The 25820-nt window shown below is 42.1% G+C and overlaps 1 protein-coding gene across 3 annotated transcripts in view; it reads left to right on the plus strand.

The window, feature by feature from the left end:
• The window catches only part of dlx4b (distal-less homeobox 4b), a 59111-nt gene extending 36918 nt beyond the window's left edge, over positions 1 to 22193 (plus strand). The window contains exons 1-4 of one of the 3 annotated variants that reach the window (XM_078789058.1): positions 5668 to 5797; positions 19927 to 20580; positions 20846 to 21039; positions 21741 to 22193. In XM_078789058.1, coding sequence (XP_078645184.1) covers positions 20244 to 20580; positions 20846 to 21039; positions 21741 to 22004 — 795 coding nt within the window. In that variant the 5' untranslated portion in view covers positions 5668 to 5797; positions 19927 to 20243 and the 3' untranslated portion in view covers positions 22005 to 22193. Of the gene's footprint in view, positions 1 to 5667; positions 5798 to 19926; positions 20581 to 20845; positions 21040 to 21740 lie in introns of those variants that run through there. The other 2 variants (XM_078789059.1, XM_078789057.1) reach the window with 2 other exon arrangements.
• Positions 22194 to 25820: the final 3627 nt, after the last annotated feature.

Raw genomic sequence — 25820 nt, forward strand, 5'->3', positions numbered from 1 at the left:
GAGTATTTTTTTTTCTAGTTGGCCTACTGAGGTAACACCCAGCTGTTGGCGAGATGTTCAATTCTGGAGTGTGTCAGGAGCTTTTCTAACCACTTTTTGTTGTTTGTCTTTTCACCACTGCTGCGATTTTATGTGGTTGAGGTAATCCTTAAATGTGCCGTGCAGATGTACAGTAGATTTTCTTGCAGCCTTTGTGTCTACTGAGAGACTTTCTTTGCCATCGATACCTTTTGGGAACGTGAGTGTTTGTGCCAATGGGTTCCCCCGTGGCTCACAATTGCCACCTGGGTAGCACGAGCGCACCTGACGGCGCCCCCTGTGCTTCCTTTTCTTTTAGGAACCTCCCAGACAGCTCAAATGTTTTTGGGCGTCCTTCCAACAACAACAGCAACACAGAAGTCAATGGAACTTGCAAAATAAATACGAGCATGTTTATGTTTGCGACGTCTGCCGCCATTGACAGGAAAAGCACCTTTTAAAAGAGGCTGAGTTTGGTTATTCATCACGGACGGGTCTGTAATAGGAAACTGCTGGCGAATTGCTTTCACATTTTTGAATACCATCCAAAGCAGTGAAAAATCAAATGGTCTACAAGGTTGTTTCAATACAACAAGAAATTCAAGACATGAGCTTCTAATTCGGTGTCTGGTCTCCCTTCAGAATACTGGAATACTCTCCAGCTGGGATTGACAGCTACACCCAGTTCCTGTACTACTTCCTAATCTTCCTGAGAAACCAAGGTGGGATTCTTGGGTGAAAAGGTCACTGTCCTCTAGCATTCTTGGCTTGGTAGGGGGGCAAGGGTTGGGTTGAATTGGAGGGGCAGGTTGAGTATTGAGGTAAGTATTGTATGCCCAGGGGAGGTACCGAAGTTGGGTTTGGCCCTTTTGGCTTTTGTCAACGTGTTTTGTTGTCATTGTTGGCCGGGTTTAATGCAGCATTCCTCCCGGCTCTGTACTGACTTTATACCGTAGAAAAAGGTATGGCAGCGAAGGAGGGGGAGAAACCACAAAAAAGCTGGGGTTTAAAATCTCATAGGAAACAATAGACGTTGACCCCTTGAGTCATTTTGGTTTTGGGTTCCTTAAGCGGAGAAGTGCTCGGCAGTGGGGATAAATAGGAGGAGACACCTTGCCACCTTTACATCAACTTCCTTTTGATTCTTTCTATTTCCAGTCATTATATTGAATATAATAGACGGTACGCAGGTTTAAAAACTGGCACATTACTAAGTCAAATCTGACAGGAGTATACACGCTGTCCTTTCATTATCACGGACGGATACAGAGTGAATACTCTTATCATCCAGCCTGTGGGGTAAATGGTAATGGTAATGGTTTAATTTCATTTGAACATGCATCATATTACAATTGAATGCCTCACATAATCAGTTCCCAGTTCCACATGTCCAAAAGGAGTAAGAAGAAGCAAAGCTTATTAAATCCTACCCCTCCATCTGGTACTTTTACAATCGGTAACTGTTACATTTGTTCACTTCCTGCTTTCCAATTTTTTTTAAAGTTTTTTTTGTTACATACCAAAATATGAGGTGATATGATCATACAATGACATAATGGGTACCATAGTAATTGTCAATATAGTGATATATATATATAGCACATCATGACAACATTTGTTCACTTCCTACTTTCCTAATATAGAATGGGCCCTAATATTTGGAATGCAGTTTGAATTTTTAGAATTCACATAGAACATCCAGCAATAAAGCACCAAATTTTAATTCTGATGGCATTCTGGCTCATTCCCCTTCAGTGTAATGGAACTAGGGTATTTGTTCACTTCCTGCTTTCCTAATATAATTTGTGTTTTTTTGAAACTTTATTTTAGTAATTTTGTTTAATTTACTTTTATTTATTTATATATTTATGTATATATTTTTATGTTTTGTCACGTACTGAAGTACTCGGTGATATGAGCATCCAATGCCATAATGGGTACCATAGTAAGTGTCAATATAGTGATATATATAGCACATCATGACTGGTTCAAGACTCTTCATCCTTGTATTTAGCAAACATCAACTGCTTGTGTTGTTTCTTGAATTGGCTCATCGTTGTGCATATTTTGAAGTAAAAACGAGGAAAATAAACATGCATGCACATGCCAATTTATTGAGGCCGGAAAAATGACTGACTTTTTTTTTTTTTTAATCTTTGTGTTTATTGATTACAAGTGATGACAGGCCTAATACATAATGGAACATAATTGGAACTGTGGAGGGCTCATAACAGAGAGCCGTGCTTAATATAATAATACGGTGCTATTTTAGTACCTGGTATGGGTCCGGAGCTGGTACTGTATGGGTGAGGAAAGCCTGCATAAATGGCGTTCTGATTTCCATAGCTAAGAATTGGGGGAGAACCAATATAATTGTGGTTTGAATCAATTTTTTGTAATATTGCTTTTTTCCACAAATTGATTGTTTGTGGTTTTCAGTCAAATAACATGAAAACAATGTTGTATTTTGCCTTGAAGGGATGCAAATGAGGTCAAGCCGTGGTCAAATGAAGCTTCACGTAACCTCTCGTCTTTCTATTTTTCACTCCTCGAAGAGAGGGCCTGCCTCACTCCTCCTTGGCAGCTTTTAAAACAGATTACAGGTAAATGGGTTGTTTTACCCTGGAGCCCCCTGTCACTGAAATATGGATGTGTTTTGAAGTGCTAGCCCGTACGCAGACAGTCAGCTCAGGAGTTCCGTGTTTTAGTATGAACGGAATCAGTCATTGTGATGGCCTCATCGCTACCAGTTTGTCATGTCATCAAGGACAGGCAGCCAAATTCCTGAGGCCCAGATTGCTATCCTCCGGTTACTGCTTGCTCATCGCTTTCCCTCTGTGGCTTTGTGGAAATGAGAGGAGAGGAAGCCGCAATGCTAACAGTGGATATATGCACATGCTTGTGTTTATTAATTAAGTTCTTATTGCAGAAATAGAACTACAAAACAGCCTACTCATTGCATGGCTTTGGAAATATGTGCAGCCATATTTATTCTCAGAAAGTCCACATTGAGCCAAAGAGATCTGTAATCTGCGTTCATACAGGAAAACAACCAAAACCTCGACGCATCAGATAAGACGTTTTTGCTTGGAGCATTTTGATGCTGGCCAGTTTTTTTTTGTTTTTTTTCCTCCAAGGCTGGCCAACAGGGAGCCGATTATGACTAATGAGGTCCAAACTTAACGTGACCAGAGGAGGTAGCTTTCGGGGAAATCAGGCCTCAACTTTTATCGTGAGATCTCCTCATGGGCCAGACTTGGGGACAAATCCGCAGGAAGTGAAGTACTGCCGATGCTATAGTCACGTCTGACGTGACACATTGCAGACTTTATATGGAAATACATTGTATTGGTACTGGTGTATTGCAGTTCATTGGTTCCAGACCCAGCTGTGATAAGTGAATTTTCCGCAAAGTACGATTGCTTTATTTTTATATTATATAGTTTAGAAAAACTATTTACAACCTTCTAAATATGTTTTTTTATTAGAGCTCTCTAGACATGAACTAACACCCCTATAGTCAGCTTTACACTCATATTACCCAATTATGTGTTGCAGTAAATGTGTGGGTGTGTGGAGGACAGGAAGTGACCATATTTGCTGGCTTTCGGTAGAAACTCATAGAATTAGTTGTATTGTTGGAATGTAATATTTACGTACATCAAACCTGTAAATATATTATAACGATGACCTGGTGCCACAATATTGTGAGTCAGTAAGTAAAACAACACTCGTCCATGCCTATTTGTCTGAAGGACAAGCTGTTGTCCTTTCCCAGAGGTAAATTTAGTCCTCTAAGGAGCACTTTTGTTTTCCCTTCTAGTCGCTTTATTGAAAACCTGTGCTGTCATACCTGCCAAACAGAAATAGTTAATCAGTAATTGCTTTGTGCTTCAGAGCCTCCAGAATCAATTATTTTCCTCTCCTTGTCAAAAAATGACTGCGGTTTATTTGAACACAAGCGCCCCTTGAGGTGAGTCATCAGGGTTAATTGAGAGCTGGGGATCTCATCGGTGGAGAGCCAAATGTAAATACACTAGTTACGTGAAGGCAAACATCTGATTGTGGATTAGGACACAAAATGGATCCGCCAAAATAATAACACACCGCAGTGCCCGGGTGAGAGCAACAGGTGTGGGAATAATCCCGGACCCACCCAGTTACCCAAGACCCCTTTTCACTTTACCCCCAAAGCTGCTGTCCATGCATTGTGGTTGAAGAGGAGCAAAGGAACAAGACAATTATAACATTAGGCTCGCTCGCTGAGCAGCGGTCCCAGCTGGTGAGAAACCGAAGGGAGCAAAGGAGCCGGTAGAGAGCGACTGTTCCCACAGGAAAGCAATCCAGCACATACAGTATGGCGACTGTGTTGATGTGGTGGTGGTGTGGGGGGGTTGTGAGAACCTCAGGGGGTTTATTCCACTAGTGATTTGATACCATTCAGTATGGTTTTACGTATAGTGTGATTTACTTCACATGTGCACATCCAAACTTCCTGTAGACTCTTAAGTCTACATTAGCTGTCTGTTCTGGGGTGGGTGTTGGCAACCTTCTCATGGTCCACCCTGTTGGTACGCTTCCGTCGGGGTAGGAGAACTAATCGCCAACAAACACAACATTTGGATTTTTACAAGTATTTAGGTTTAAAGTGACCTATATTTAAGTGGCTGTTTACACTGACAACTGAAACTGAAACTGGTTTTTAACTGGAGTAGTTTTAACAGAGCCTTAAAACTCAAACATTCATTCATTTTCTACCGCTTATCCTCTTGAGGGTCGCTGGAGCCTATCCCAGTTGTCTTCGGGCGAGAGACTGGTGGCCAGCCAATCACAGGGCACATATAGACAAACAACCATTCACACTCACATTCATACCTATGGACAATTTGGAGTCTCCAATTAACCTAGCATGTTTTTTGGAATGTGGGAGGAAACCGGAGTACCCGAAGAAAACCCACTCACAAGGAGAACATGCAAACTCCACACAAGATGTCCGAGGGTGGAATTGTACTCGGGTCTCCTAGCTGTGTGGCCTGCGTGCTAACCACTCGGTTTTTAGTTGTAAATCATATAAGAACGTGAACATGGAAGTGAAAACAATACTTGTGTGTATTTATATGTATATTCCTACCTTCGCTGTCCACTGCCCACACACACAGTTTTACATAAATCTCTTGTCCTCTCACAGAAAGGCCTAATTAAAGAGTTTTTTGAGCAAGTTCTGGCACTTGCAACGGAAGGAGGAAGGACACGGACACAGAGTTGTACATTGTTGTGTATGTGTTCTCTTACCAAATACTGTAGACCACCCACACACATAGTAGAGATGATTAAAGGATTCCCTTGTAGGAATAGTGTCCCATCTCTAAACCACTATCCATTCTTCACAGAGACTTGAGTCACCAACATGTGGATACTTTGCTTAGGCACTCCATTTTGCCACTGCCGCTGTGTGGCAGACGATAACCGAAACTGTACAAAAATCCAGACTTATTTTTAGCAATTATAATTTTTTTGCATGTCGACAAGATTCTATAAATACCCAATCGTATGACGTCTCCTATCCTCCTAGTGTCAGAGCATGCATTCCTGTTTAGTTCCACTCCATCCAGGTGTTTACATCTCTCATGTCATTGTCTCATCCTCTAAAGCTGAGCACTTGGACATCAAAGCAGTGGTGTGTTGTTCCCTCTTCAAGCTGAGAAGAATGTCATGGGAGAATGACCCTGCGAGAGGCCGATGTGGCCTCAGGACGATGTGGAGCCACCTGAGAAGAGAGGTCAGTCGGTGTGAGTCTAGACTATAAAGGCCGAATGCTTTCAATGCACAAAGTCGTCTTGTTTCTTCGAAGTGATGACGCTGTGAGATGAGGCTTTGCACAAATGCTTCTTTTCCACCGCACAGTACCCACTCGCATTTTGGTGTTTTTGTTCCTGGTCAATACGAGTGCCTACCGGTCACCATTGACATGACAATAAGACAAATAAACACACATGCAAACATTAGCTTACCGGTTGCTGTGCCTCCTGAGCATTGGATGAGGCACTGCTGTATTATGCTCTATAGCAGGGGTCTCAAACATGCAGCCCGCGGGACACTAGTTTGAGGCCCCCACCTTGATATAAAAGTTTAATGTTAGTGCGGCCCGCGCAAGTTTGATATGGATGCTGTATGGTATCATGTACCCAGAAAGAATTATTACGTTTGATTAATGTTCATGTTAAAGGTTAAATAACTGCTAATAGTTATCCTCCCTATCCGTGTGGAAGTGGTAAGTTTTTGGCTATTTAAGTTTAAAGGAAATAACTTGAAGGCTACCGTTTAGGTCGCTAGCTCTCTAGTTTGCGAGTTAGCATGTGTCTCAAGACCCTGCAGTTGCGCAATATGTTGTAAATAAAAAGAGTATAAATGTGACTATAGTCGTGTTTTGTCATGTCTACAGGGCATTTTAATCTGAAAAAAATAATTTGTAATTTGTCTAGGGGTATGATGTGATGTGAATAAGGCAATGCTTCATAGTGACATTTCAGTGGCAGCTGACTGCGTTTTTTTGTTGTTTTTCAATGCAAAAATGCAATCAGAATGTTTGGAATGTTGTTGGAATACCGTGAGAATATTTAGAATGCGATCTGTGTGCAGTTAGAATACCTTTCAAAAGCAGCTGGATGTTTTTCCACTACAAATCCAACTTGAAAGATTTTAGCATGTTCAAAACATTCGTGCAGGCCCCAAGAATGGTAATGGTTTTATTTCATTTGAACATGCATCAGATTACAATTGAATGCATCCCATAATCAGTTCCCAGTTCCACATGTCCAAAAGGAGTAGGAAGAAGCAAAGCTTATTAAATCCTACCCCTCCATCTGGTACTTTTACAATCAGTAACTGTTACATTTGTTCACTTCCTGCTTTCCTAATATAGTTTCATTTTTTGTTTTTTTTTGTTACATACCAAAGTACGAGGTGATATGACCATACAATGACATAATGGGTACCGTAGTAACTGTCAATATAGTGATATACATATATAGCACATCATGACAACATTTGTTCACTTCCTGCTTTCCTAATATAGAATGGGCCCTAATATTAGGAATGCAGTTTGAATCTTTAGAATTCACATAGAACATCCAATAAGTGTAATGGAACTAGGGTCTAAGATACATGCTCAGAAATAAATAGTCCTCCATTGTTATTATATCATTCCGCTTTTTTCATTCTGAATGACACCCCAAAACCAAAAAATATTTTTTGTTCTTATTCTCATTTTTTTCATTTTTAGGGTTTTTCATCACAGCGCCGCCTTCTCTTTCTTCGAAATTCAAGCAAATAAAAACAACCTGTGCTACGTCTTCAGGACTGGTGAGTTGTCTCAATAGACCTCAACGGCCACTCTATTGCTATGATATGTTGTGATGTATTGGCCTCTTTTATCTGGGGATAAAATGTAATTGCATCCTTGTAAGGTAAGCTCCAGCCTATTGGATGAATGACGGAGTACATCACTGATCATTTATCACCGTACCTTTCTACCTTCACGTTTAGTAAGAAACAATGCACCCGATTGACATGTTAAGGGTCAGATTTTTGTCCAGTGGCATACCTGAAGTGATGCAATAAGTAATAAAATCGCAGCCTTTGATGTGATGTCCCACCTAAAGGCTGCTTCTCCCTTTGAGCAGACAATACGCCAATTCATTACGGGAACTGCCGCTTCAAAGCTCATCCACTCTGCATCGGGAAACTCTAAACTCACGTACCAGACAGGCTCCTTTAAACGCCCACTCGGGGCCCCCTCTGGGCGCTGAGGTGGCGGCTGGATGAGTCCACATAAGTCACGGTAGCCTGCACACGCCCCCCTCCTCCATTCCTTAAAGCCTGCAGCACCACACCTATCCCCTTAGGTGACAGGTGGATTATCGGGGCGCTGGTATTTTAGCACTCACTTGCACACTTTTTCACACACGCCCATCAACTGTGAGAAAAGCGTCAAAGTTGAATTTATTGTTAGAGTTGAGCTTAGTTTACTACAAACAAACATTCAAAAGAACTGCGTGATTATAATGTGATAATTTAACAGCTTTGTTAAATTAATTTACTGTAAATTGTAGTCATAATGAAGATTTATTAGAGCATTAGTTAGGATAAATACTATATATAGTGTACTATATATAAGTATTATAATACTATATATTCATTCGTTTTCTACCGGTTATCCTCACGAGGGTCGCGGGGGTACTGGAGCCTATCCCAGCTGTCTTTGGGCGAGAGGACTGGTGGCCAGCCAATCACAGGGCACATATAGACAAACAACCATTCACACTCACATTCATACCTTTGGACAATTTGGAGTGGCTAATTAACCTAGCATGTTTTTGGAATGTGGGAGGAAACCGGAGTACCCATGCACGGGGAGAACACACAAACTCCACACAGAGATGGCCGAGGGTGGAATTGAACTCAGGTCTCCTAGCTGTGAGGCCCGCGCGCTAACCACTCTGTCACCGTGCAGCCAATACTATATATTCATTCATTCATTTTCTACCGCTTTTCCTCACGACGGTCGCGAGGGTGCTGGAGCCTATCCCAGCTGTCTTCGGGCGAGAGGCGGGATACACCCTGGACTGGTGGCCAGCCAATCACAGGGCACATATAGACAAACAACCATTCACACTCACATTCATACCTATGGACAATTAACCTAGCATGTTTTTGGAATATGGGAGGAAACCAGAGTACTCGGAGAAAACCCACGCATGCACGGGGAGAATATGCAAACTCCACACAAAGATGGCAGAGGGTGGAATTGAACTCAGGTCTCCTAGCTGTGAGGCCTGCACGCTAAACACTCGACCATCGTGCAGCCAATACTATATTCATTAATTCATTCTCTATCGCTTTTCCTCACGGGTCGCGGGGGTGCTGGAGCCTATCCCAGCTGTCTTCAGGCGAGAGGCGGGGTACACCCTGGACTGGTGGCCAGCCAATCACAGGGCACATATAGACAAACAACCATTCACACTCACATTCATACCTATGGACAATTTGGAGTGGCCAATTAACCTAGCATGTTGGAGGAAACCGGAATACCCGGAGAAAACCCATGCAAAAAAAATGCAAACTCCACACAGAGATGGCCGAGGGTGGAATTGAACTCGGGTCTCCTAGCTGTGAGGCTTGCGCGCCAACCACTCGACCACCGTGCAGCCAACAATATATATACTTTTTTTAAATGAAGTTTTCTTCATAACATTCTAAATAGATCCCAAAAATGTAATGTAGTAATAAAATAAGATATTATTACTCCGGTACTCCAGTACTCAATACTCCACATGAATTCATGTCTTCTTTTACGCTTTCACCAGGTGTACTCCAAGCATTTCCTTGTACTGTGTTTGTGTTTGCTGTGTAATCCTTGTTGTGACCCCAGGAAAGCGTTGAACCACTTGACGTAAACAAAAGTAGCTTGACCTGACTTTTGTCGAAGCCAAGTAAAGCGCTATTTGTTCATGATCCACGATGAGCTTTACAAGGCCTGTGTTGTTTGCCTCGGTGTTTTCATTGTGCGTTCAGCAAGTTTGTTTGTTATTTAGAGAATATAAAGCCTAGAAGAAACACAGAGTTGTGTTAATTCATTGTTTGTAACACCGCAGATTAACTTTAAGCACGCTCACTTAAACAACTTATGTCAAGGAAGTGTTTCTCTCCCTGGGTGGCAAAACGCTGCACATCTTCGCCTCTCGTCTGCCAAGTCTGATGTCAGCCGTACGGCACATGGGGTCCGCGAGTGCGTGTACAGTTTCTGTTTTGACACCCGTTCCTAATTACACATGTAAATGATTGATCACTTGGTCCTGGCAAGTGGGAGGGTCCCGGGTGGTAGAGATGGAGGTCCTTGTTACTCTACGATTATGTCCAAATTTAGGATGCTCTCCGCTGCCGGGTACACGTGAAAGCGATACCTGCGAAGGCCCGTGAGATGGGAGATTAAGTTCTGAGCACCTGCCATTTGGACCAAAGTCTGTCCCCTATTAGCGGCCTTGAGGAGCAAAGCAACACAGGTGTGATTGGGCGTCTGTGGCTTTTTGTTGGGTCTAATCCCACACAATTTAAACCCAAGCTGTCCGCTTGCACCCTTAAGCCACCTCTGTGACACCCGAGGGCCGTGATGACTGAGAGCACAACTGAGCTGCTTTTGTGAAATGTGATTTGGCTAATTGATTTTGGAGTGGCGAGTTCAGGGTGGTAAACTGAACCCGCTTGTGCTTCAAAAGATCCCCTCTTTGTGATACAAAATGATGCTCAATAGAAAACCTTTGCTGGTACTGTTGGGAAAATAAACAGTAGGCCGTGCAGTGCTTTCACAGATGTTGTTCGAGCCTCTGTTTCCTTTCTTCACTCGACACCAGCTGTTGATTCATCTGCACTTTGACTCAGGTATGGAGCCAATCTGAGGGCCAGGAGGGTTTTAACCCCAATCTTCTCCTCTGTCTCGCAGCCTGGCACACATGGGCCGAGCAGCTGCGCTCCCCATTGATGTGCCGGGCTGCCTGGATGGCTGGCTGGAGGGAGATAGATTGGAGGGGAAATGGCTTAATTGTCTTCACTCTCACTGCTGGAATGCAAATAGCTCTCCACTGCTGAGCCTCCTCGGCGAGGAAAACCCCACGCTGAGGAGCACAAACATTGTTTTTTCTTCACCTTATTTGGTGCCGGCGAAGAAATATAGCAAGGGGCGTGGAACCACCACCTTATCTTTGGGATATTTTATTAAAAACTACATTGAAAAGTGCAAGGTTATCCCTTATTGTTAGTTTGTTTGTAAAATTCCATTTTCAGATCCTACCAGGATTTCCACGAAATCAGATTCAATATTAAAGAGGACCTCATTTTTGGCCCCTTGTATTGAGTTGTGGACTCCTATAGAGCAGCTACACACAATAACCCGCACAGAAAGCTTTTAGACCTTCCAGAATCTGCACCTATTCCAGCTGTATTTCCTTGGATTTATTTATTCATTCCACCCGCAGCCCTCTCCAAGCACGCCCCTTCCGCTGTGATTGGTCACAAGCGTTCCAGATGACTTCCGGATTACTGCCGAACCCCACTTTCTAATTTTGTCTGTATCGGAGTTCATAATAAATGAATAAACCGTTTGGAGAGCTACTTGATTAGTGGTCAAGAGCTACTGGTAGTTTTTTGCGGGACTACCTATGTTTTAAAAAAAACCTGTGTAGACCAATAATGGTAACATTTATATAATATTTTTTTATTTTAAGAAAATATCATTTTGATACATCCCCTTGACTGTAACTTATACAGTCACATTAACTTGTAAGTTAATTTCCATTTTTCCATGTTTCTCCAATCCAGCAGATGGAGCTGCTGTGATAGTTGGAACTGGACTGGACTGGAGTCAAACATCACAGTGCAGGACATCAGACCTTTTGAATCAAAGAGCATGTTTAGTTCTTAGCAAAGATGTGGTAAGACCAGAATTTTCCCTCAACCTACAAAATGATCTTTTTACGGAGCCCAATAGGCCTTACCATTCATCAGAGGTCACGCAGATAGACAGGTGAGGGGTCGTGACTCGTGTAGAAAAGGTTGGAGATGAAAGAGTTAAATGCTGAGGCGTATATGTATCCTGTCCGACTTTGATCTCCGCCTCAGGTAGCTCTTTCCTAGCCATCAATCTTGGCCCCGAGCTGATGGGAGGCTGCGCGTTCTGAGAGCGGGCTTGCTCAGACTCAGACCGTCTCCTCGCCCCGACAAGAGGTCTTGCCGTGATATGTCATCAGCCATACACGAACAGCTACATGTGTAAGAAGTGTTCTTCATTAAATTTCAATTTGGTCGCATTGTTGGTTTCATGTTTGCCAACTCGGTGTGAGGCTTTTAAATAAAATAAGATGCCGTCGGGAGAGGGATCTCGTGTTCTGCTGCGGTTCTCAACTGACACGGATGTCTGCGGACCTTTGATGTTTGTTGGCAGGCTTCAGACAACCACTGACAGGCTGATGATCCGGCAGCACAGGCCTCGTTAGTTTTTTGGCTTTTTTTTTTTTTTTTTGAAACCCCCGGCCCATCCTGGCCCCATGTCGTCTCGCCCTCCGGTGACAAACACTTTAATATGACAAGGTTAAACACCTGAAGCAGTACAGCCAAACGCTCATGACGAAGACGGGGTCAGGAGAGCAAGCCTTAAATGGCGACCGGCTCCGTGCTTTATATGACTTCTTTGCATTATTTTTACATATGGTCTTTCTTATCTGGATTTGGGGAGTTTTATTCTGGGGGAGAAAAAAATAATCAGAGGCCTTTAATGAATATTAAAACCCTCAGACAGTCAATTAACAGCTTTAGTTAGCCTCCAATTTATTTATCCTAAGCTTTGGTGTCTCACTTTACAGTAAGGTACACCAAAAACAGTAGTTACTAAGGAACTAATGTGTAGTGGTGAAAACTGGATGGGTTCGTTCCTTATTAATCTAAAAAGTGATTTTCTGTACCTATATGTAAAGTGTTACCAGGTTTGAAACAGATTAAGGAAGAAGGACAGTGAAAGAAGCTAAAAACATACCACTTCCACACCGAATGGGAGTATAATTTCATGCATAAAAATGCATAGAAATGTCTCATCAATGTTATATTACTGATGCCTCGTGACCAGAATTTTAGTTATGTATCTCGTTGTTTTATGTCTTCAGAAAAACAGATCTTGGACCATGGTATTAGTTTGATGATTATATAAGTGTGTAGAAAACCAATGTATGTTTTCTTCTCTTGAGCTTTACTTCCTTTTTCAGGCATCTTTGAAGATGAAAAGAAACCCCCGAGTTGTAATAGCTGCCTGCGATGTTTTTGTGCGAGAGTTGTTGTCATCTGATAGGCTGGCTGTTGCTGAGCCTTTGTGTCACACTGTACGTTACAACGGAACTTAACACTTGACAGAACCGAGGCTTGTTGTCAGAAGATGAAATTGATCCCCCCCCCCCCCCCCCTCCCATCCAAGACTTATCGGGAGAGAGCGAAAGAGAACCAAAATATCAACTCGTGTTTATATTCATCTTTGAGAGGTCTCTCTACTTGTTTTGACATGTCGGTCACACGTTGCTCTCTCAAAACCCCCCCCCACCATAGGATGCCATATAAAGAAACACTGTTTACCCACTGTTCCTCACAACTGTCACTTAACCTGGCAACCCTGTCCAGAAGGCCAGACAGATGCCACCCCCCCCTTCCTCTTTAACATCATCCTCGTCACCTCTGGCATTTCCAACCGACGCTTATCTCACACATTGTTGGCGGGCGCACCACAAAGGGGGGGGGGGGGTTCACGTTACCCAGAGGGGACAGGTAACTTCAGAAGGATAATCCTCAGACTTGGTAAACCGGTCTTTTTGCGTTGTACCTATACCGTATAAACTTGGCAACCCCAATCCGTGTCTCATTGTGTGTGCGTGTGCGTCTTTGTCTGTTGGCTTCATTATTTCCACCTCCATCTGTTAGCAGATGAAAATGATCAAACATCTTCCATCGTCTAGTAAAAACACCTGCAGCTTATTAAATGTACAGTATGTGCAAGCATTTTCACTGACTTCAGGGCAGTGTAGTTCAATTTATGACTTTTGGACAATGGCCATGTATTAATACCCACTCGATGGCCAAATTGTTAAGTATGCATGCCGAATTAGTCATTATTATTATTATTATTATTATCATATTATTCATTCATTTTCTACTGCTTATCTGGAGCCTTATCTGGGTGCTGGAGCCTATCCCAGCTGTCTTCGGGTGAGAGGCGGGGTACACCCTGGACTGGTGGCCAGCCAATCACAGGGCACATATAGACAAACAACCATTCACACTCATATTCATAACTATGGACAATTTGGAGTGGCTAATTAACCTAGCATGTTTTTGGAATGTGGGAGGAAACCGGAGTACCTGGAGAAAACCCACGCATGCACGGGGAGAACATGCAAACTCCACACAGAGATGGCCGAAGGTGGAATTGAACTCGGGTCACCTAGCTGTGAGGCCTGTGTGCTAACTTATTATTATATACTTTTACTATTTCTGTGATGAATCTGTGTCTGCTCATCCTGGCTTGGACTTTGTGCAGCCAATTAAGTCGAGATGTTCTTGTTTTGGGTCGGTTGAGCCCACAGTCGTTCATCCTGGATGTCCGTGCAACGGGCCCCAGGTCATGCAGCATGAAGATTCCGTGTCATACATTGCTGTTCCCCATTCCTGCTGTGCATGCCAGCTTTTCTTCTTTTCCTCCACCTCCCTTGGCACTCGAGCTAAGAGTTTTAACAATGGAAAATATAGGATATATTTTCCCCCCATGTTGCGCTGGTGAATCTGGAATGTGTGCTCGGGCAAGGTTTTGCAAGGAGCATCAGGGGAAAAAAAAACAAAACAACAGAGCTGTAAACAGCCAGGGTGGACCCAGACTAGCTTCTCTGTTCCAGATGTGGAGTACGCATGAGACAAGCGCTATTAGTGCAGCTAAACTGCAGCTAAGTCAGTAAGCCAAAACACTGCCACTACTGTCCTGCTGCCTGTCCGTCAGCTGGCCCTTGCATTTACGCTGTACGAGTAAACCCCTTTGTGTGTGTGTGGGTGTGGGTGTACGTGCGGAACTGTACCAGCTCTCGCAAAAACTGGCCCCACACTTGGACCTACAAGCAGACAGCCGAAAACGGAATCAAACTAAACTCTCTAATTGTTGCTATTTAAAAACAACACCCCACGTGACACCGCTGCCCTCATTATTGTGCAAGAGTGTTTTGCCTCGTTGTGCATAATTGAGTCCAGGCCTTTCTTGATTTAGCCAGTCAATTAAAACCTGACACTAAATTATGTTGCTGTCTGGCAATAATTATGCATTTGATTAATGTATTTCTGTGTAATTAATGCGTCTGAATAGCACTTTCAGGTACTTTATAGTCAAATGTATAATACTACTAAATCAAGCAAGACATTGAATTCATTCATCATTATAATAAGGTCATATCCTGCATTTATGTATACATTTGTTGCTTCTTTACTCCTGTATTGAATATTTATTTATCTATTAATAAGCATATGCTGGTGCCTACTCATTTGTTTTTAAGTATTTTAAGCAAGTTGTGCCCCCTCTAGCATATAATATAACAATTAAATGAGCAGTTGACTTGATAATAAAATAAATAAACTGTACAATAAGCCAGCCAGGTACAATACATCTCATATGCATCTGCGTCGTACAGTATATGACCGTTTGACATGTAAATGCCAATGTGCACCTTAGTGACACAAACAGGTGTGTTTTCCGTCTGCTATCAACAGAGCTGGTGTGTAAACATTTCATCCCAAGTTCACACAAGCTCATGTGACACGTTTGAACTCCGTGGGCCTTGCGAAGCTGCCAAGGCTCATACACGTATGAGAGCAGCGCACTTAAGGAATGCAAATGGGGACTGCACATATTCCTGTATGATGGCGCCCTGGAGGAAAGTTCAGGTCAGCCATGCTCATGCAGCGGAGGTGGGGGGGTAGTTCACCTCCTGCTCCTCCTCCTCCTCCTCCTCTTGTCTCCTGAGGCCTTAAACAGTCAAAAGAAAAAAAAGGCATGAATCCTATTGTTTGTTTTGGCTTTGTTGAAGACAGAAAACGCTTTGCACCATGGTGGGTGTTTTCATAGCGAGACAAGCACCAAAAATGCAAATCTTGGAGGTGTTGTCTGTGAGCAGCAACGTAGACAAGGTAGACCCGGGTACCTTGAAGTCCAGTATGGAAGACGAATGGACCTTCTGTGTAAACAGGGCCAGTCATTTAGATTAGCTTCACGGTAAAAAACTTTTTATTTCTCCACATATAAGCTGACACATCTCATTCACCATAGGTCAGTCATAATGTATAAATATTGATAATACAGATAAAATATGTTATATATAATCATAAGTCATTACAGGGACAGTAGGTCTGTTTATTGATACATTTTATGTTATTGAAATGCATTAAATAAGTGTGTGAGGCATATTTAGGCCTTAAACCTAACTTGTGTTGCAAGTGAACAATGGCAATTGAAGAGAGAAGGTGAGAAACTAATGTAAGCAGAGATTTACATGGTACTAGCAGGTACTATTTCATGGACCATACTCCTGGTCCGTCATTGGTCAAGCGGATTGTTCATCTTTGTGACTAGACATGGATAGAAATGACAAAAGTAAACACGCATGCTAATGTTTACATCCTTGCTATGCCTTTTGTTTAACTCTACAGTCTCCAAATTGGCTGTTTTTTTGGATAAGACATCTCAAGACATGCATGTCCATTGTTGCTATTTTTAGCATGCCTTGATTGACTACATAGCCACTCCCCTCAAAGGCAGCGTCACTGGTCTCTGGACTGGACCCCCATATGTTAGGGGTTTCCATCTGGTCAAGTCAAGGGGTCATTTGCGTCAGGACACACCTTGATCATCAGAGCCAGTGCTGAGTCTGGCCCACGGGGGCCCCAGCTCCATTCAAGGGCCCCGACAACAGAGGTTGACTTGTAAAACATGACGTGGCGGTGGGAAAGATCAGAGCTGCTGCAGTCGCTTGGGAATGTGCTCTTTGGTTTGTGCGCAAAGAATGTTGTTGATCTGCGTCACGGCGTCATGATGGACAAACTTGACTGGTGTGTGTGTGTGTGTGTGTGTGTGTGAACAGCGAGGACACACACCTGCTTGGAACAACACACCTCGACTCAGACGTACCCCTGTGTGTGGCACGGAGGAGACGCCAGCAAGTCTGGGCTACATTCAAGAGCACTGAATGTTTTGAAAATGTTTGTATTAAGAGAGCCGTGGCGAGGAGCCATCCTTATGCCCCATGACTGCAGGGCTCACCTTTGTTCTTGGCTCCATGTACACACGTAATTACAAGCCTGACAGGGCCTCCTCTCCTCCTTATGAGTGTGTATGTGGCGTACACCTCATGCTTGTTTTCTCACATCTCACAGCTTCATCTGCATTCGGCGGCAAGCTTTTGAAGTAAAGCCAGGACATTTTGAATCAGTGCAACGCCTATTAGTTGTCACTACAGCAATTTGTGGTCAACTACTAATATGCAAATGAATCAATGGTACAGCTTCTTTTGTTTTATGCCGTGATGCTATTGGGAGGAGTTCAACTTGGAACAAATTTAGAGCCACTGAGATTACACTGAGAGTGTTGAAGCATTCATGGTTCCGTTTCAGGCATGCTTAACAAGTGACATGGAAAAACATCACGTTTACACATGTACTATTCAACATGTTCTAAAAGGAGTAGTAAGAAACACAGCTTATTTCATTCAGCTCCTTCAGCAATTATTAGGGAATTAGGGATGTCACATGACAAGATGATACAGGTGATTGAGTCTTTGAACATTACTTGAAAGAAAAGTACAATTAAAAAATATCACAAAATAATGCAATCTAGGCTGCACGGCAGTCGAGTGGTTAGCGCGCAGGCCTCACAGATCGGAGACCAGAGTTAAATTCCACCCTCGGCCATCTCTGTGTGGAGTTTGCATGTTCTCCCCGTGCATGCGTGGGTTTTCTCCGGGTACTCCGGTTTCCTCCCACATTCCAAAAACATGCTAGGTTAATTAGCCACTCCAAATTGTCCATAGGTATGAATGTGAGTGTGAATGGTTGTTTGTCTATATGTGCCCTGTGATTGGCTGGCCACCAGTCCAGGGTGTACCCCGCCTCTCGCCCCAAGACAGCTGAGATAGGCTCCAGCAGCAGTAGAAAATTAATGAATAATATGACTTTATACTAATATTTCTACTTTTGGTAAAATCTCTGCTGTTTTTCCAATGTTGTTGTTATTGTTATTATTATGTGAACTCATTCAGCTGCATGCGTACTTAACAATTTGGCCATTGAGTTGGTATTAATACCTCAGAAAATACATGGCCATTGTCCAAAACTTATTGAATATTGCAATATACTCATTGAATTTGCGTTATTTCGCATTGCTCCTCACGAGGCTACACTCTTTCTGCACTCTACTTGTGCCCATGTCGTTAATGCCATTCTTCAAAGTGCTGAAACCAATGCACTGAGTGTTCCACAAGATTAATCTGTGCCAAGATTTGTGGCCACTAAGCCTGCGATGATAATAAATAAATTGAAAAATGAACTCAATAATTTTTCCGAGCTTCATATTTTGCCAAGTGCATGCATTACTGATATCCTCGTCTCCTGCCTCCAAACGGGCATGACGAGAGCTCACTGTGCGTTGGTGCCTTTTGTTCCGTAGAACAATGGCATGACCGGAGTGAGACATTTTGTCAGTTATACAGTCACTTTGTCTCGTGGTTTTCGTGGGTAGAGCCGGGGCTGTGAGCATACACACGGAGTGCAGAAGAGTGTAATGTAGTAGTGGATGGCGATATATTATTCTATATTTTTACATGTTTTATGTACTTGTACTTGTGTCTTATGACACCCCTACATTATACTCCTTGGTTCTTTTCTTTTATTGGCCTTGGATATCACTACAGCATTTCTAAGCTCTCAGTTTTTGAGTGTTTTACAGTTTCTAGCTGTGAATGGAATTGTTCTATCATAATAATAATAATTTGTGGCTGAGTGGCTGTTGTGGAGATCGGGAAGCAGTCCAGTCACCAGCAGGCCATTCGCTGACTGTGTGTGTGTGTGTGTGTGTGTGTGTGTGTGTCGTTGCAGCATGCAAGAGTGTAGTAGAACTTGACCAAAATGATGGGGTTTGGACAAAAACGGCATGCAGCAAACACTCTTTAGAATGTGATCATGTCGTGCTGCATCGTCAGCTGTGTTAGATGTTACACTTGATGGCTCCATTAAGGTTCCATAGGAAGTCATTGAGGTAAGAATGCAAATTGGAGACTTGTGAAGATAGGGTTACTCTTTTTTTAAGCCTGTAGGTCCCCAGTTTTACCATACAGTGTGTGTCTCTGTGTGCTTTTTAGGACTTTTTTTTAAAATTTATTTTTTTGCTGACATTGCATCCCACCCTCTTGGCACATGAATGTTTTCCCACATTTCATGTTATTTATTTATTTTATAAACCCTGACATTTAGTTAGAATTAAACCTGCAAGCCAAGTGTCAAGGGGTGTTTTTGTGTGTCACGGATGTGTAGTTATGTTTGTAGATGTGTCAGAAGCCACTGTATACTTTTTTACTGTATTCTCTTTTTTCGGCATATTCTGACGAATCAATCATCAATTACCCACATGGAATTTGTGCATGTATGAACTTAAATTACAACATAAATTTCAATAATTGTGATCTGAAATTGAGAAAGTGTATATTGTAATATTTACCCTAAATTGTTGACAGAATTTTTTTTGTCTGCAGACAATTAAACATTTTAGTGTGTAAATTAATATTAAATTAGGGAAAACATACCGAGGCCCATACACTAACATTATAGCTATTTTGCCAGGTTAATTATTTATTATGGAATTATGTGTGGATGATGTTAAAAAACGTTAATATGAAGAAAAAAACGTTCTATTTAATTTTAATTATTTTCTCATATGTCTAATTAAAAGCCTTTTAGGCTTCTTGTGTAAAATGATATAAATAAATAATCAATTTGCAACCATTAATTAAGATGTAATTCAAATCAGACATTGGAAAATATTGTTTCTGATTTTGTGAAAATACATTTTCATGGAAATATGAATGAACATACAGTCAGTAGCGGTTGTATTAAGTGTATAAAGTATAAAGTGAAAGTAATATAGTTACAAATACACGCCATTTGTATCGAAGCAAATATGATGACATTCGTTGTGCGCTCGAGGCGCTGATATTTTGTCTGTTTTTGTGGAATCGAACAAATGTTCTTGTCAGTCATGCCGTGGCGTGATGATTTAATCTCTATATTGTATAGAAGGAGGCCTGTGGGACATAATGGGGTGACAGTTTGCTGCTGAAGGCCAATCAAGAGAGAGCGAGAGAGAGAGAGCTTGCAGACAGAAGACATGCCAGTGAAGCTCTGCGAGCAGGAGGTGTTTGACGAGCCATGTCAGATCCTCTCCTGGTGTTTGCTTCTTTTGCTTTTACTGGATTTCTTTGGAGCCTCCAGCTGTTGTGGACATGAAACGGAGATTTAAAGAGAACATCTTTCCTTCCGAGGGTGGAATTGTAGTGCAGGTTCTCCAACAGAACTCATGAAAGCATCTTCTTCATTGTGTGGACTTGCTCAGGATGTCTATGGCTCTCATGCCTGACACTTTCAATGGCCCGACAGACCCGTCCAAATCTGCATTTCTAGAGTTCGGACACGGACACCCGGCTCACCAGCAGCGCTCCCCCGGGCTGCCGCATCACATTTACCCCGTGCACGGCTTGCACGCTGCCGGCCATTCGCAGCACGACGGCTCCTTCCCGGCCAGCGCGCCCTATGGCCGCTCCTTGGGTTACGCCTACCCCGGCGCCGTGAATCCTCATCCCGCGTCTGCTTACATGTCCTACCAGCACAGCAACAGCAGCCCCGGCAGCAGCAACAGCAGTTTGAGCCTGCACGGCAGATTAGAGCACGCAGGTATGAGACTGCAAAAGACAATGACGCACACATTACGCACGGTAAACGTATTCCTTAAGCCCCATCCAGCCATTGCTGATTTTATGTTTTTGTCCAAAACAGCCACACTGACTAATCAAAACGTGTTGAAATGTATATCCTGTATCTTCAAGTCAAAATTATATGTTTGACTCCTGGGTCCTGTGTCACCCATCAATGTCCTGAACGGATTCAAACTTCATCATTGTTTGACAGTCCACCTTTCCCTCCATATTTCTCCCCCTAGATCACGACAAGTCAACTGCTCTTGAAAACAGGGACGTCCGTTTAAATGGCAAAGGGAAGAAAATCCGCAAACCCCGAACCATCTACTCGAGTCTGCAGCTCCAAGCTCTGCACCAGCGCTTCCAACAGACCCAGTACTTGGCCCTCCCTGAGCGCGCGGACCTGGCCGCCAAACTGGGACTCACTCAGACCCAGGTAGATGTCCGCATGGAGGCCACAAGTCACACTTCCGTTCTAATTAGATAGAACCCTAAATGAATACACATCCTGAGGCTCCATAAGTGTCATGTTTACCTAAACCATCATTTTTGGCTTTGAAATGTGCTGCTTATTTACTCGTGTATGTCTAATTGTTGTGATTTGTAACCGGAGCCTCTAATAAGGCCTGACTTATTTACTGCACTAATTATGTGGCTGCCTTTTTTATTTTAGTCAGAACTGGAAATGTGCTCTCATGTGATGACAGCATCACCAGCGTGGGTTCAATAGGAAACAAAACAAAAGATGATCACATTAGCCCATAGTATGTGTTTATTATTTATGTACAGTATGCCCTTTAATTACTTTGAATGAGCATTTTTTTCTCATCTAAAGCAGAAAAAAAATTATTTAAAGTACATTACTTTTATAGATGTGTTTCCTAAAATGTCACATTTGTGGCACTTGTTTAGGTGCCACAAATTAACAGTTTTTAACAGTATTTTAATATTGCAGCTTGCAATGCTGCACTACATCATATCTGATATTTTGACTCAAAGGGTCAATGTGAACTTTTTTAGTGTATATTTTAAAATATACTTGAAGCCCTCCAATAATAATATATTATTTTTCATTGTATTCAACTTAATTGTGATAATATGACATATCAATAACGAGCATTGTATTTCATGTTGCAGGTGAAAATCTGGTTTCAAAACAAACGCTCCAAGTACAAAAAGATCATGAAGCATGGAAGCGGACCAGAAGGGGAACACCTAAGCAGCACCAGCTCAGCCTCCCCCTGCTCCCCTCATGGGATGCCCCAGCTTTGGGATGTGTCCATGCAGGCGAACAAAGGCGGAGGCCCGGTGTACCCCAACAATTACATGAACACTTTGGGTCACTGGTACCCCAACCAGCATGCCCACCAGGACGGCATATCCAGGCATCAGATGATGTGAGTGGATTTAACCTGCAGGCCTTGCGGGCGCTTGATTTCATGATGCAGGAACTTATTCACTGCGGTCTTTTTGGAGGTGGCGAATCATTTGAGGGGATGTTTATTGATGGACTTTTTCACGTCACTGAAGAGGACTTTAGTGTGTGTGTCTGGATAAATGCTGTGAGTGTGTGTGCATGGTTTCAACGGAGAACAATTTTGTTGAATGAGCCTTTTTAGGACTTTGTGTCTACTTTAGTGCTTAACATGGACTATATCGGCGTCAACTAAAGAAGTGGGGCCTCGAAAGGAATCATAATACACCTTGTGAAATGCAAATAAAACACTGTCTTTTGACTAAATATTTCTTAAATGCAGTTTTTTCCCCCAAAAAATAGTCGCTGTAACACTGGCACTAAATGCTTTAACAAAAGCCTTTACAAGTTCAACCTCCAAATGTGTTAAATTATATATATAATATATATTTTTTTTTATTTAGTTGTAGACACGTACAGTTTTACAAATGTACTCAAATCTGAATCACAATAAAAATAACAGGTCACCAAACAGCACATTTATTTCAAATTGCACCCAAAGTCCCTGTAAGAGGTGGGCTAATGTAACATTTTTTTCCATTAATTTCCTTTGGAATTATCTCATATTTAATTCAAGTTTGTTCAAAAGATACATAGCTGGCACTTATTTTACATTTATTTGATAATTTCAATTTTTTGCCACAAATAACTTAATATGAAAGATGTTACTGGCTGATTTAACGGAGCATTTGAAGTTGTTTGTTCACACTTCCATGCATCATGAGGCCAAACAATAGAAATAAATATATTATACTTACCCCATATAAAAATATATAGGACATTACCTGACACTTCTTTCCGTTTTATAGCCTTCAAAGGCGAATCTTCATGGCTTTGCAGTTCATCTTCTGTTCTATAGAATCCAACCAAGAAATGAGTCAAACAAAAAATGGAGGATGTCACTTCAGAGTCCCTAATATCTCCCCTTTATATACTCTGTTGTCCCTCATGTATTGGCTTTTCCTCATTGCTGGTGATGATGCACGCTGTTGAGCATTGCAGCCTGCACCAAGTGATCAAGTGCATCTGGGTAATGCAATTTCACATCTCTAGATTAGAGTAATGGTTCTAATGAACAGATGAAGTCTTTCAAATATGACCATCATGCAGGGGATAGTTGTTTTTTTTTAATATATGTGCATCTTATTGCATCCCAGTTGGTAAAGCATGCAGATCTCTGGTGATGATGTGAGCGAGTGACATGTCATACTATGCGCACAATTTGGTTTCCTCTCCACCGAGCCTCTTGTATGGATTCTTTCTCCTTTAGGATTTCAACGGAATCTAGTTTGGCAGGCGTGCATGCAGGCGAATAACACACACACACACAACACACACACACACACGCAAACACACTATTGTGTTTACATCTCTGCAGATGACATTGTGATGACTTATACTCACTCTCTGGAGACCCCCCCCCCCCCCCCCCCACCACCACCACCACCACCACGTCCCCACAAAAAAAAAAAAAAACCCATAATGACTACTTGCCTCCCCATCTCTCCAAGTCTTCACCCTCAAATGTTGTGATTTATGTATGCGGGGACTTGCTCCTTGTTCCCGGAAGGAATAGGATCGGTGTCACTCTGATGTGGAACTTGTGAGATATCCAAAAAGAAAAAGCACATTGCAAATGCTAAAGCATCCAAAACACTGCTGAGCAACAGCCAACAATAACAGTTCACCACAAAATGTTATTTCCCTCCATAAGAGACTATTTTATATGGTATACAACAATATGGGACCACAAGGGGAAAATAACATTGACATAAATAATAATGCTTAGTCTTGGCGCAACATGTTTATTATTGCATGCATGTAGGACTGCATTGTATTGTATGATACTGCAAGGAATTTGTAAGATGCACAAGCATCCGGAAAAAAACCTTCCATAAAAATATATTTTAATACTGTAGTAAATTATCACCCCGAGAGCTGTAATTCAGCTTTTTAATATAACATGTTTATTATTGCATTCATGTAGAACTGCAATGTCAGATAAGCAATTGTTACAAAATGGAGTCCTGCATGATGCAAATTAATTGCATCAAATGCAAACCACTATGAGGGCTATAGATTAGAGACACAAACTATACCAAATAGCAATCTACTAATATCATTGAAAGAGACTGTATGATTGACAAAAAGGTTCACTCCATTCATGCCGTTATTCTACAGAACAAACGCATCATTGCTCTGAAACCAATGCACAGAGTGAACTCTCATTGTCTTTGTTTGGAGACAACACACAATTTATCGAGGCCAACAAAATGATGGAGTTCATTTTCACTGATTGTGTGAATTATCGTTTATGTATTATTATCTTTGGCCTGGTGCCCACGAGACCGAGAAATCTTGTCATGTTTTAATCTTGCAAGATCTTGCGACACCCCTACAAACCACATAAACATAAATCATTTACTACTTCTCTGATAGTCAATCAAAGATTTACATAATTGTCAAGCTTTTAATGCCAATTATTACTATTGATTAACTAATTATATAAATAGTGACTGGTGCATTTTGCTATATAGTTACAACCAGTGGTGAAATAATGCACATTATAGTCAAGAAACTGTCAAAATATGTAATATTTCTACTAATTACACTCTAACCTTTCTAAAATCATAAGCATATAAGCTCATTAATGTCCCCATATAAGCAGAAACATGCACACATTACAGAATTAGAAGCCAGACATGACTCGAGCGTAAATAATGTAAGGGATTGCATTATATTATATACACACACTGCAATTTAAATCTTTATCACTTGTCATTTCTTTCAAAACTTTTTTGTGTCGGTTGTTTAAACGCTCATGTCTGCAGGCCACATTTTCGCTTCGAGCTCTGGAAGTATAGCACCGTACCCACCAAATGGACCTACAGGCCCAGGAGCAGGACGCCCAGGGTCAGCCAGGGTTCGCAGCTGTCCATGCTCTCTTTTTATTTGATTTGTTTACAACAAAGTTGACCGTATGAGTGTGATCCCAGCCTCCCGTGCTCTATCCAGGCTCTGTATGTCTTATAGTGCCGGACAGCTGCTGGAAGTTTTTCCATCGTCGCGTTGGCCTGGCCACGGAGCTCTCGACCTCCACCTCAACCCGCATTGTTGCCCCCCAAGAGACAAGTGCTGACACCCCGCTGCTGCATGAAGGAGGTAAAGATCACCGAGACCTCCGCACCAGGTCTGCACCATCTATTTAAGGTTGCCATTTTTTGCTTGATTCAAGTTCAACAGTTCACATCCATGCATGCATATTTAAAGCTAACATGTAGTGTATGTGTGTGTGGGGGGGTGGGGGGGCACACACACACACACACACACACACACACTCTCATGCACGCTTGTCTTCAGCACAAATGTTGTCCTGATGAAGGCAGCCAAGGACCACACATACCGGTGGGTGTGGCAGGTGGAGGTCACCTCAGAGAGATCACATGACCTTTTGAGAGAATGTATGGATGTGAAAAGGCGATGAACATCAGCCAGCACAAACACATGCAAGGCGCTGATAAGGACGGAACTTGAAGGCAACTGGTGGCGTGTTATGGAAAAGGTGGTAAAACCTGACAACTTGGGAATGTGGGAATTTGGGATTTTTTTAAAAAAACATTAAAACTTATTTTGCCCAAAAAATATAATAAATACAACCATTACTTTCATACATATGCTGTATAGTCAACAGTACTGATGTTTTAATTAATGGACAAATAAAATAGCAACACTTTGGTCGATTA

This window comes from Doryrhamphus excisus, linkage group LG2 (genome assembly GCF_037039965.1).
Source record: "Doryrhamphus excisus strain RoL-2023G ecotype Guam linkage group LG2, RoL_Dexc_Guam_v1.1, whole genome shotgun sequence".
Classification (NCBI taxonomy): Eukaryota; Metazoa; Chordata; class Actinopteri; order Syngnathiformes; family Syngnathidae; genus Doryrhamphus; species Doryrhamphus excisus.